The 14,173-nt window shown below is 42.5% G+C and overlaps 1 protein-coding gene across 2 annotated transcripts in view; it reads left to right on the top strand.

Moving 5' to 3' along the window:
* LOC119967386 (adhesion G protein-coupled receptor F5-like) overlaps positions 1-14,173 on the top strand; it is a 157,695-nt gene that overhangs the window by 28,587 nt on the left and 114,935 nt on the right. For both annotated transcript variants that reach the window (XM_038799884.1, XM_038799885.1), the window contains exons 3-4: positions 2,800-2,866; positions 12,721-12,876. In XM_038799884.1, coding sequence (XP_038655812.1) covers positions 2,800-2,866; positions 12,721-12,876 — 223 coding nt within the window. The remainder of the gene's footprint in view (positions 1-2,799; positions 2,867-12,720; positions 12,877-14,173) is intronic.

Below are 14,173 nucleotides of genomic sequence, written 5' to 3'. Positions count from 1 at the left end.
CGGCGGCGCAGTGACGGCGTGAGTTTGCACATGCGCCGAAGGGCCGGCGTGACCGCATGCATGTGCGGAACCGCCGACGTGATTCCGCGCATGCGCCAGACGGCCGGCGAATTTTGGCGCATGCGCGGGAGGTTCTCTTCTCCGCGCCGGCCATGGCAGAACCCGACAGGGGCCGGCGCAGTGAAGTGCCCCCGTGGAACAAGCCCACCCGCAGATTGGTGGGTCCTGATCACGGGCCAGACCACCGCGGGGGCCCTGCACCCCAGGGTTAGATCCCACACCCCCCCCCCTTCCGAGGACCGGCCATGCAGGGTGGTCACCTGCCAGGTCCTGTCGTGTGGGACCTGAGTAACCCATGCCGGTGGGGCTGGCCAAAAATGGTTGGCCGCTCGGCCCATCGGGGCCCGGAGAATTGCCGGGGGGTCGCTGTCAACGGTCCCTGACCGGTGTGGCGGGAATCCCGACCCGCCCGAAAAATGGTGCCGGGGAATACGGCAACCGGCGTCAGGGCGGCAGGGCGGGATTCACGGGGGGGGGGGGGGGGGCGGAGGTCAGAGAATCCCACCCCAAGTCTTTTGTCCACCATGGTGTGTTGGGTTGATTTGTGTGTGCCTTCATTTAGGTAGGTCCATAGGGCCTCTGAGATCTTCTTTGCCTGTATTGATGGCCTCAACACTCTTTTCCATTCTTCTTTCAGATTCCTTTTTCCAATCTCCAAACGCTGACCAATTTACTTTCATCTTCCCCTTATGCCCTGGGTCTCTATTCATTGGGCATTCTTCGAGACACGAAATTCTTTCCATGTTAAATGACCCGTCAGCAAGGAATGGCTTATTGGTCCATTTTACCCAATTTGTTTTAAATGGTCTATAGGTGACTGAACTAAATTTTTGGACCATAAAATAGGCTGGTGTGCCTTATGGTGGTGTCTTACTTGCTCTAGCACCCATCTTTTATGAGCTGGAATGATAGGCAGTCTTTAAAACTCTGCTATCACAACCCTTCCATTCCAACTGAGTTCTCAATGCCCACTTCACCTCGCCGTTACGTGACCCATTTGGGCGCTTAATTCGGGCTCAGTCTGGGTGTGTGAGATATTGTTGAGGCACAGACCTACAGCAAGGCGGTCAACCATATATTTTAAATAAATAAAAATAAATAACCTTTATTGTCACAAGTAGGTTTACATTAGCACTGCAATGAAGTTACTGTGAAAAGCCCCTCGTCAGCACTTTGTGACTACCTATCAGTTCCAGGTTGTTTAATGGTAATGATTTACAAGAGATTATAACAGTTCGAAGACATACACATCTTATATAAACATAACTCATAAACACTTATACTTTAACTAAACGTTATTATCAGTCTATGTTGTACGCCACTATAGACCGAGTCCCTAATTCCACTTATACTTCTATCAAAAAACAAAATTTTCCCACAATTCGGAGGCATCCCTGATGCCCTTCTCTAATACATCTACTGCCGACCTAATAACTGTTCCAAACACATTTGGCAGTCTTCAGGCGCCCCTTACAGACTTTTCCTTTATTACGTCCCTGACATTTCTTTCACCTTTTAACTGTTAATTTATGACCAGGACCTGCGTTTTCAAAACCATGTTCTCTTATTCAGTGTCTGAAAGAGAAAAATGTTTGACAATAGGTAGTCACATCCTGGAATAGAGTCTTACAGATAGCAGTATCTGACCCAGCTTGAGCGGAATATACTTAACCCTACTCGGCTGACGGGGAAAATCCCAAAAGTCTAAATTTGCACTTGCAGCCGCTCATGTTTTTCCCCTCAGTCTTTCGTCAAGTACTTTTTCTCGTCCCCTCCCATAGGGCTCGGATAAGCAATCTCGATGGAACCTCCAGGGGACTGTTGAAAACTCAGCTCCAAGTAAGGCTCAGACAACAAAATACAGGTTAACATCAACAGTTAATTTATTTTACTTGCCGCAAGGAGAAAGCACAACTAAGCAAGGGTTAGGGCGAGAGTCCAACAATTCTCCTGGCATATTTATACACTGGAATCAACAAGTAACACTTGAGACTTTAAATCTTGGTGCCGAAAAACCTTACTCAGCTTAAAATCCTAAAAGATCTTATTTAACTTCAAATTGTTACTCCTTACAATTCCAGGATGCACTCAAACTCATCGATAATGTATCAATACATACCATGTGTGTTTGACAATGTGTGGAAACAGACGGATATAGAGAAGGAAGTTTAAAATAAACAGGAAAGGGGACCCTCCAACCTATTCTTGCCTTCTCAGCAGTATTTTCAGTACACCACAATTATGGCCATGTATTCCACCATGACTTTGTTATAGTTAGCCAGAAATCTACGTTTCTACAATGTCGAGGAAATACTGACACATGCTAAGACTTTTTAGTCATCTTTGTAGATGATATGTTTGATATCACTAGAGTGAAGTTCTACCAATGTCCATTATCTTAAAAAATGTTTACAGATAGATGATAAAATATTGGATCTGTAAAGGAAAAAGTGGAAAATTAGAAAAAGAACTGAACATCATTGATGTTTTCACAAGAATGTTTGGCACCAGTCATGTGTGCAAATCTGATAAAATATAAAATTTGTACTCAGTTTATTAATCAGAATTGTCATTATTTCATCGGACAAACTTTCTGAAATTGATGTGTGAACCAAACTGAGGCAACATTCTAACATAAACATACCTTCACTTGCTTCTAAAGAACTGGTTAATATTGTGAATTTGCAATATTTTTTACTGAACTGTGCAATCCAATAACCTCGATTTATTATCATTTAGACAGAAGATATTTCCTTAACGGAAGACAGTAATATTCAAATCCATCTCAAAAGGCAGAAAAGAAATGGTAAGAGATTAGCACGTTATTATTTTGATTTGATTTATTGTCATGTGTACCACGGTACAGTGAAAAGAATTGTCCAGACAGATCGTCCCATACATGAAAAAACATAGGTCATACATAAATACTCAATGTAAATACATATTCACAGGCATCGGGTGAAGCATACTAAATGTAGTCCTCCTCGGTAATATAAATGTGTGATGAGATCAGTTCAGTCCATAAGTGGGTCATTTCAGGAATCTGGTAACAGCGGGAAGAAGCTATTTTTGAAACTGTGTGTGTTCTCAGACTTTTGTATCTTCTGCCCAATGGAAGAGGTTGGAAGAGAGAATAACCTTGAGTGGGTGGTGTCTTTGTCAATGCTGCTTTCACAAGGCAGTGGGAGAATGTAGCCAGAGTCAATGGATGGGAGGTGGATTCATGTAATTGACTGGGATATGTTTACGACTTTCTGTAGTTTCTTACTGGCTTGGGCCGAGCAGTTACCATATCTGGCTGTGATGCAGCCAGAAAGGATGCTTTCTATGGTGCCTCAGTAAAAATGGGTAAGTCAATGGGGACATGCTGAATTTCCTTAGTTTCCTGAGGAAGTATAGGCGCTTTTGTGCTTTCTTGGTCGTAGTACCGACATGTGTGGACCAGGACAGATTGTTGGTGATGTGCACACTTAGGAATTTGAAGCTGTCAACTATCTCCACCTTGGCACCATTGATACAGACAGAGGTGTGTATGATACTTTAGGACTTCTTTCTGATGGTGTTCCTTAACATGAAGGTGACATCCAGAAATGATTTCCAAACTTAATTTCTGCAGACTAGGATTTGTTTTAAATTGTCAAATTGATTTTTGAAGTAATATTATTATTCCAGTTTTATTAGCCGAGAGGCTAGCAACACGTGATTGGTGGTAACTAAAGTCTGAATGTCAATGGGCCAGGAAGAAAACTATCGTCATTGTTGTCAACCTTTCATTGAAATCCTTTGAACTAGACCGGTTGTTCACTATCTTTGTTTGTTCTTAAAGGTCAGCAACTCCACTCTGTCAGATTATCATCCAGGTGTAAATCATGAAAGTCACCTCATGGAGTATTTCCAACACAGTTGAAAGTAGATCTTTGATTTATAATATAGCACAGTGACATTTGTTCTGAGGACGTATAGAGCCAGTAATAAGTCATTTGTTGAACCTTAGTCTGCTGCAGATTACTGGACCTTTGGATGACCCCAAGATTGTAGGAAGCCTGATACATGCAAAAAAAAAGGGCAATGCTGTTGGAGAACTTTTATTCCCACCATTTTATCAGTTGCAGGAGACCTCCCCTTGGCCCTCAACAATTTGAAATACGGCCAATAACTAGGCACAGCCATAGTTAGAAGTTTTGCTGAACTGCACTTCTGCTGTCAGGCAAGCAGATGTGAAACTTTAAAAAAAAAGTACATTTAGAGTACTCAATTTTTTTTTCCAATAAAGGGGCAATTTAGCATGGCAAATCCACCTACCCTGCATATCTTTTAGAGTTATTGGGGTGAGACCCACGCAGACATGGGAAGAATGTGTAAACTCCACACAGACAATGACCCGGTGTCAGGATCGAACCCAGGTCAGGACCATGAGGCAGCAGTGCTAACCACTGTCATGATATGCAAACATGCAACCAATGAACACTCAGAATAGGACACAACCAAAGGGCAGTCGGACACTCAGAGGTGGCATCACCACAAGGGGGCATGACATAAACACTATAAAAGGGATGAGGCACTCACACCCTGCCTCTTTCCACAGACAGACATCTAGAGAGTTAGACAGGGTTGATCAGCAGCATCACACCCCAGCAAGTGACTTAGGGCAAGCTGGCACAGTTAGACTGAGCTATTACAGTTAGATTAGCAGAGAGTCAAACTCATTTGAGAACTGTGTTAATAGTTCAATAAACACGTTGAACTAATTTCAGAGTCTGGAGCATCCTTTAGTTAAGACTGCATCAAGTAACAACCATCAAAAGACCATAAGATATAGGAGCAGAATTAGGCCACTAGGCTCATCGAGTCTGCTCCACCATTCAGTCATGGCTGTTATTCTTCTCATCCCCATTCTCCTGCCTTCTCCCCGTAACCCCTGATCCCCTTATTAATCAAGAACCTATCTATCTCTGTCTTAAAAACTCTCAGTGATTTGGCCTCCACAGCCTTCCGCAGCAAAGAGTTCCACAGATTCACCACACTCTGGCTGAAGAAATTCCTCCCCACCACTGTTTTAAAGGATCGTCCCTTCAGTCTGAGGTTGTACCCTCTGATTCTATTTTTTCCGACTAGTGAAAAGATCCTCTCCACATCCACTCTATCCAGGCCACGCAGTATCCTGTTAACTCCAAAAAGGTGCTCCCTCATCCTTCCAAACTCCAATGAGTACATATGACAAGCTCTTCATTCCAGGGATCATTCTTGTGAACCTCCTCTGGATCCTTTCCAAGGCCAGCACATCCTTCCTTAGATATGGGGTCCAAAACTGTTCACAATACTCCAAATGGAGTCTGGCCAGAGCCTTATGCAACCTCTGAAGTACATCCCTGGACTTGTATTCTAGCCAATGTTTAACTTGCCTTCTTAACTGCCGACTGAACCTTAAGAGAATCTTGAACAAGGACTCCTCAATCCCTTTGTGCTTCTGATTTCCTAAGCTTTTCGCCATTTGGAAAATAGTCTATGCCTCCATTCCTCCTTCCAAAGTGCATAACTTCACATTTTTCCACATTGTATTCTATCTGCCACTCCTTTGCCCACTCTCCCACCCTGTCCAAGTCATTTTTCAGCCCCCTGCTTTCTCAATACGATCTGTCCCTCTGCATATCTTTGTATCATCTGTAAACTTAGCAACAGTGCCTTCAGTTCCTTCTTCCAGATCATTAATGTATATTGTGAAAAGTTGTGATCCCAGCACCAGCCACTAATCACCGTCTGCCATCCTGAAAAGAACCCTTTATCCCCACTCTCTGCTTTCTGCCAGTCAGCTAATCCTCTATCCATACCAGTATCTTACCCTTAACACCATGGGTTCTTAAGTTATTTAACAGTCTCCTATGCGACACCTTGTCAAAGGCCTTCTGAAAATTTAAATAGATCACATCCACTGGTTCTCTTTTGTCTAACTTCCTGTTACATTCTCAAAGAATTCTAACAGATTTGTCAGACATGACCTCCCCTTGACGAAGCCTTGCTGACTCAGCCCAATTTTATCATGCACTGCCAAGTACTCCGCAATCTCACCTTTAAAACCTTACCAATGACCGAAGTCAAGCTAACCGGCCACAATTTCCCGTCTTCTGCCACCCTCCCTTCTTCAGTAAGGGTGTTACATTAGCCATTTTACAGTCCTCTGGAATCCTCCCTGCCTCCAGTAATTTCCTGAAAATCACCATTAGTGCCTCCACATCTCCTCAGCTATCTCCATCAGAACCCTGGGGTGTAGTCCACCCGGTCCAGGTAATTTATCCAATTTCCCCAGACCCTTCTCCTTCGTCATGGCCACTACGCTTCCTCTACCCCCTGATTCTTGTGGAGTTCTGGAATCCTAATGATGTCTTCCACCATGAAAACTGATGCAAAGTAACTATTCAGTTCCTCTGCCATTTCTTTGTTTCCTATTACTACAGTACTTCTCCAGCCTCATTTTCCAGTGATCCAATATCTACTCTTGCCTCTCCCTGAAACTCATCCTATCTTTTTTATATTACTAGCTAGCTTACACTTGTATTTTATCTTCTCCCCCCTCCCCCCTCCTTATTGCTATTTTAGTTGCCCTCTGCTCGCTTTTAAAGGCTTCCCAATCCTCTGGCTTCCCACTAATCCTCGCCACTTTGTATGCTTTTTCTTTTGCTCTTATGCTGTCCTTGACTTCCCTCATCAGCCGTGGATGCCTCGTCCAACTCTGGCCAGTTCCCCTCTCATGTCTTTGTAGTTACCTTTATTTAATTGTAATATGATTACATCTAATTCCAGCTTATTCCTCTCAAACTGCAGGGTAAATTCTATCATATAATGGTCACAGCCCTCTAAGGGTTCCTTCACCTTACGTTCCATCATCAAGTCTGCCTCATTACACATCATCAAATCTAGAATTGCCTATTCCCTCGTAGGCTCTGTCACAAGCTGTTCCAAAAAACTATCTCTTCGACATTCCACAAATTCCTTTCCTTGGGATCCACTACCAACTTGATTTTCCCAGTTCACGTGCATATTGAAGTCCCCCATGATTATTATAAGATTTCCTTTCTGAATGCCTTTTCTAAATCCTGATTTATTTTCTGCCCCACAGCCTGACTACTGCTAGGGGGCCTGTACATAAGTCCCATCAGCGTCTTTTTACCTTTGCAATTCCCAAATTCTACCCACACAGATTCTATGCCTTCATTATATCGCATGTTGCTATCGATTTAATTTAATTCTTTACTAACTGTGCAACCCTGCCCCCTTTGCCCATCTGCCTGTCCTTTTGATAGGACATATTCTTGTATATTTAGATCCCAGCCTGATCCCCTTGCAGCCACGTCTCTGTGATGCACACCACATCGTATTGGCCAATTTCAATGTGCGCAACAAACTCATTTATCTTGTCCAGTATACTGCGTGCATTTAGGTACAACACCCTCAGTCCTGCATTGACCATCTCCCTCCTCATATTTGTCACCTTTTTTGCTTTGCGTGAAGTTAGATTCCTGCCACCTTCTGTACTCTTTGTTCTATTACGTGGTCTGGAAACTTTACTAACCTCTCCTGAGCCCTCGGCTCCTTTAACTAGTTTAAAGTCCTCATCATTAACTTGCACTTCTATCTTCTCCCTTTAACTTGGATTTTATAATTCTGCATACAATTAGGGGGGCAGGGTAGCACAGTTGTTAGCACAGTTGCTTCACAGCTCCAGGGTCCCAGGTTCGATTCCCGGCTTGGGTCACTGTCTGTGCGGAGTCTGCACGTTCTCCCCGTGTCTGCGTGGGTTTCCTCCGGGTTCTCCGGTTTTTTCTCACAGTCCAAAGGTGTGCAGGTTAGGTGGATTGGCCATGATAAATTGTTCTTAGTGTCCAAAAAAAAGGTTGGGAGGGGTTACTGGGTTACAGGGATAGGGTGGAGGTGTGGGCTTAGGTAGGGTGCTCTTTCCAAGGGCTGGTGCAGACTCAATGGGCTAAATGGCCTCCTTCTGCACTGTAAATTATATGATTCTAGGAACTGAACACTCCTCCCCACACTATTTAGTTTAAAGTCCTATCTACATCTCTAGTTATGCGATTTGCCAGGATTCTGGTTCCAGCATGATTCAGATGAAGATTGTCCCATCGGAACAGGTCCCATCTTCCCCAGTACTGGTGCCAATATCCCATCAATTCAAAACTATTCCTCGCACACCAATCTTTGAGCCACACATTTACCTCCTTAATCTTATTGATCCTATGCCAATTAGCCCATTGTTTAGGCAGTAACGTAGAGATTATTACCTTTTTGATTCTGCTTTTTAATTTGGCTCCTAGCTGTTCATACTCCCTTAACAGAACCTCTGCCCTTGTTCTACCTATATCGTTGGTACCTATGTGGACCACAACAACTGGATCTTTACCCTCCCACTCCAAGTTACTCTGCAACCCAACCCAGATGAGATATCCCGAACCTGAGCACAAGGCAAGCAACACAACTTTCAGGATTCTCGATCCTGGTCACAAAGAATAGTGACCATGTCCTTGTGACTGACTATACCATACCTAATTACGACTGCATTTATTTTCTTTCCCCACACTTGAACGGCTCCCTGCACCACAGTGCTCCGGTCAATTTGCTCATCCTCCCTGCAATCCCCAATTTCATCCACACAGGGAGCAAAAACCTCGAACCTGTTGGACAAGGTCAAGAGCTGCGGTTCCTGCAACCCTACCTCCTGGATCCCTCCACCTGCCTCACTCACAGCCACACCCGCCTGTCCTTGACCACTGACTGAATTCAAGGTATTTAATCTAAGGGGCGCGACTGCCTCCAAAAACACAATGTCTAGGTACCTCTCTCCCTCCCTGATGTGTCGTAGTGTCCGAACCTCAGAATCCAGCTCATCAACTCTGAGCCGGAGTTCCTCAAGCAACCAACACTTATCAAAGACATGGTTATTGGGAATCACAATGGGGTCCACCAGCTCCCACACCATATAGGAATAACACAAAACCTGACCCTCCAGCTCTATTTTATTTCATTAGTTTTTAATTTTAAAAAAACTTTTTTATTTAAACTTTCTTTAACATTTCTCCTTATTACCTCAGCCTCAAAGCAATTTATAAACAGTAATTTGAATGGATTTTCAAATTTTGCACAGCTTCCCATTAGCCAATCAAATCACAGCCTTCTAGTGATATCACTTTTCAGGTATTTTACCCAACCCAATCAGAACTCTATGTCAGTTTCAGTGAATCACTCACCTTCCCACACTGTGCTCTGAATCTCCCCCGCTCACAGCTCCCAAACTGAAGGCCTCTGAATCTCTCCCGCTCACAACTCCCGAGGTGAAGGCCTTAGAATCCCAGAGATAGATTTTTATAGCACTCACCTTCCTGCACTGCACTCGAGTTTCTCCCACTCACAGCTCCCGAAGTGCACCGTACTGCCGTATCTGTGGAATTTTAGGTCTATTGTTTTTTTATTTTCATATCATTGCACAATTGTTACACCAGTGATATATTTAATCAAATTGTGAGAAAACCCTTGGGGATGAGTGACCATAATATAGTAGAAGTCTTTATCAAGGTGAATAGTTGTTAAGTAATGGGTTAAGAGACATTGAAATTAGTTGTTTCATTTATGTTAAGTGTTCAATGATTGTCTCATTTATGTTAAGTGTTCAATGATTGACACTGATATGTAAAGGGGCTTCAGGTGGCCTCTGGATCTGGTGATCTGCAGAGTTCTGTGCAGAGTGAGTTTGAACCATTAAAGGTATGTTGGTGAAAAAGAAGCTGAACTCTTGCCTCTTCATACCACAGCATCTAATACATCTAACAATAGTGAGGTAGTTGATTCTGAGACCAAGGTCCTGAACATCAATAAAGGTAACTATGATGGTTTGAGGCATGAGTTGGCTATGATGGACTGCAAAACATTATTGAAAGGAAGGACAGCGGACAAGTAATGGCAGGCATTCAAGGTGAAATCCAAAAGGGGTTTATTCTTGTTTGCCACAAGAGTAAAAAGGGAACTGTGGCAAACATTGGCTTGCAAGGTAAGTTAGAGATAGCATTTGATTCAAAGAAGAGGCATACAAATTAGCAAGAAAAAGCAATGGACCTGAGGATTGGGAACTGTTTAAAATTCATCAAGGCAGACTAAGGGATTGAATAAGATGGGGAAAATACAATTTGAAAGTAACTAGCGGGGATCATAAAAACTGACTGTATAAGTTTCTCTTGGTATGTAAAGAGAAAAAGATTAATATAAACTAATGTAGGCGACTTGCAGTCAGAAATGGGAGAATTCATAACTGGGACCAAATAAATGGCTGAGGAACTCAATTTGAACATTGCTTCTGTCTTCAAAAAGAAAGACATGTTCTTAGAAACAAAGTTTTAGTGAGGAGCTGAGGAAAATTAGTATTATTAAAGAAATGGTTTTGGGGAAATGAATGGAATTGAGGGCCGACAAATCTCCAGGGCCTGATAATCTTTATCCCAGAGTACTTAAAGAAGTGGACCTAGAAATAGTAGATCCATTAGTGGTAATTTTCCAAAATTCTTTAGACTCTGGAATGGTTCCTACAGATTGGATGTTAGCGAATGTAACCTTGCTATTCAAAACGGAGGGAGAGAGAAAACGGGGAACTATAGACTATTAGGCCTAACATCGGTAGTAGGGAAGTTGCTGGAGTCCATTATGAATGATTTCATAGCACAGCATTTGGAAAACAGTGGTGTAATCAGACAGCATAAATTTATGAAAGGAAAATCATGCTTGTCAAATGTACTAAAATTCTTTGAAGATGTAGAGTTGACCAGGAAGACTTTCAGGCTTTCAACAACGTCTCACATAGCAGATTAATATGTAAAGTTATGGATAGTGTCTTGAGATGGATAGATAGCTGGTTAGCAGACAGGAAACAAAAGGTTGGAATAAATGGGTCTTTTTCTGATTGGCAGGCAGTGACTAGTGGGATACCGCAGGGATCTGTGCTCGAACCCCAACTGTTCACATTATATTTTAATGATTTGGACGAGGGAACTAAAGGTATTATCTCAAAATTTGCAGATGATACAAAGTTGGCTGGGAGGGTGAGCTGTGGAGAGGATGCAGAGATGCTTCAGTGGGATGTGGATAGGCTGAGTGAGTAGGCACATGCATCGTAGAGGCAACATAATGTGGATAAATGTGAAGTTACCTGATTCGGTAGCAAAAATAGGAAGGCAGATTATTATTTGAAAAGGTGTTAATTGAGAGATGTGGATACTCAGCAAGACCTTGATATCCTCATGCATCAGTCACTGAAAGTAAGCTTGCAGGTACAGTAGACAGTAAAGAAGACAAATGGTATGTTGGCCTTCATAGCCAGATAGTTTGAGCCTGGGAATCGAGATGTTTTACTGCAATTATATAGGGCATTGGTAAGGCCACACCTGGAGTATTATGTGCAGTTCTGGTGTCCTCATTTGAGGAAGAATGTTCTTGCTATGGAAGGAGTGTGGCAAAGGTTTACCAGGCTGATTCCTGGAATGGCAAAACTGTCATATGAGGAGAGACTAAATCGGTTGGAATTATATTCATTGGAGTATAGAAGAGTGAGAGGGCATCTCATAGAAATTTACAAAATTCTAACAGCATTAGACCAGGTAGATTGAGAAAGAATGTTCCTGATGGTGTGTGTGTGGGGGGGGGGGGGGGGGGGGGGGGGGGGTCCAGAACCAGGGGTCATAGTTTGAGGATAAGGTGTAAACCTTGTAGGACAGAGGTGAGGAGAAATTTCATCACGCAGAGTGTTGAATCTGTGGAATTCACTACCACAGAAAGTAGTTAAGGCCAAAACATTGTGTATTTTCAAGAAGGAATTAGATATAGCTCTTGGGCTAATGGGATCAAGGGTTATGGGGAGAAGGCAGGATCAGAGTATTGAACTTGATGATCAGACATGATGAGAATGAATGGCTAGTAGACTCAAAGGGCCGAAATGCCTCCTCTTACCTCTATTTTCTATTGCAGGTGTTTCTATTATCATCTGTTTAAGCATGAGCTCCAGATAAGGCTGTTTCCAATCTTCATGGATGTTACCGATATCATAATGAATTGGCCGAACGGCCGCCTCCTACCTCTATTTTCAATTGCCAGTGTTTCTATTATCACCTGTTTAAGCATGAGCACCAGATTAGGCTGTTTCCAATCTTCATGGATTTTACCGATATCATTTCCATTACTGTTTTGTTTTTGTTACAATAATATATATTTTTTTAGTTCAATCATGGGATCTCAGCCAGCATTTATTGCCCATCCCTCGTTGTTCTTGAACAGAATAGCTTACTAGCCAGACCAGATAAGAATGACAGATTTCCTTCCCACAGGACATTTGTGAACCAGATGGGCTTTTACGACAATTGGCAATGTTTTCTTGGTCATCGTTAGACTTTTAATTCCAGATTTTCTTTTTATTTCACCATCTGCTTTGGTGCGATTTGAACCCAGGTCCCCAGAGCATTAACCTGGATGTGCGGAATACTAGTTCATTGACAATACCACCAAGCCACTGCCTTCCCTGCTAATAACCAGGCTTAACTGTTTGCTGAAAAATTCTATAATCTATTACCATTAATTATTTTGGCATTGAACTAATTATTGATTTATTTAATGTTTCAGTCAACCAACAACGTAAATATGAGCTGGACATTGCACTAAACGTAACTGGAAATTTCACTGAGCAAGCACTCAAATTACTTCTGGAAAGTTTCAATCCCATTCAAATTCAGATTGAAAATGGCACATTTAATATTACAAACATCACTCGTACAACAGGTGAGTGTGGACAGAACATTTAAAATATGTATCATTGCAGATAAAGTACATTTCATACCATCCCAAAACTTTCCTGTGACTAACTGGGAGATGGCAAAAATTAACCAATACTTTTAATGTTGATCTTTTCGCATGACCATTTGAAATGTCGCTTAGAAGTCTATTTTAAGTATGGTTCATAAATAATTACAGTCAAGAAGGAGGCACTTATTTGATCCTCAGTTGCAGATATCTGCTTTGGTTTACTAAGTTTGTCTGCTGCCTTACTTAGTAAAATGATTGCCAAATGTGATGGTATGACTATTGTCATAAAGCCAGTTGAAAATGGTGGTGCTGTTTCTGTTTGGTGTACCAACCTCTACCAAACAGAGGTTGAAAGCCAACTCATCACTTGCTCCTGAGTCCCTCTGAACTCTGATCCCAACATGAAACAACAAACCATTATTTCCAGGGCTGTCACTGGAGACTCATCTGGAGACCTTCTCTCCATCTATCCACCCTCATTGTGCCCCGACTCCAAACAGCCGACTTCAACCTTGTTCTCAAAATCCACAGTCAGGTCTGTGCTGGTGAACTCATAATATCGACATATTCCTGTCCACTGAACTGATTTTTTTTCCTATCTCAAATCTATTTTTCTCCTTTATCCAGTCTGTTCCTAGCTGTACCTAAGAATCTTCCAAGTCCTCAATCATTTCAAGAAGTTCCATTTTCCAGGTCCTAACCATTTCCTTTTCACCATGAATGTCAATCTCGCTCTATCTCCATCCCCCACCAGGACAGTTTGAGAGCTCTCCATTTCTACCATGAGTCGAGGCCCAACCAGACGACACCTACAACCATCTTCCTCCACCTGATTTAACTTGTTCTCACATTGAACAACTTCTTCTGTTCCATTTATGTCCTCCAAATGAATGTTGTTGTGTGTTCTTTCATGGTCCGAACTATGCCTGCCTTTTTTAGGCTATGTGAACTGTTCATTGTTACAATCATCTCAGACTCCACTTCAGCATCTCTTTTCCCCATATATTGGTTGTAATGCTGCCACTTCCTGCTCTTGCTCTGAACTTGGAAATTTCATCAACTTTGCTTCCAATATCGAACCTTTGTTTGCCTTAGCCCTTTCCTTCTGTCATGGATTTGCCGAATAACAGGAGTAACACAAATTTAACAAGACATTAAAGGAAGCAACAGGTATAAATCTGCCGAGCAAAAGTAGTAGCCAGCGAACAAAAGGCTGCATAGGCTGTGTCTCCCAGTAACAAGATTAGAAGGCATTTAGATGGAATAAGATGTG

This window comes from Scyliorhinus canicula, chromosome 6 (genome assembly GCF_902713615.1).
Source record: "Scyliorhinus canicula chromosome 6, sScyCan1.1, whole genome shotgun sequence".
In the NCBI taxonomy this organism is placed as follows: domain Eukaryota; kingdom Metazoa; phylum Chordata; class Chondrichthyes; order Carcharhiniformes; family Scyliorhinidae; genus Scyliorhinus; species Scyliorhinus canicula.
The sequence above is the reverse complement of the archived record's forward strand: the minus strand, read 5'-3'. Positions and strand labels throughout refer to the sequence as shown.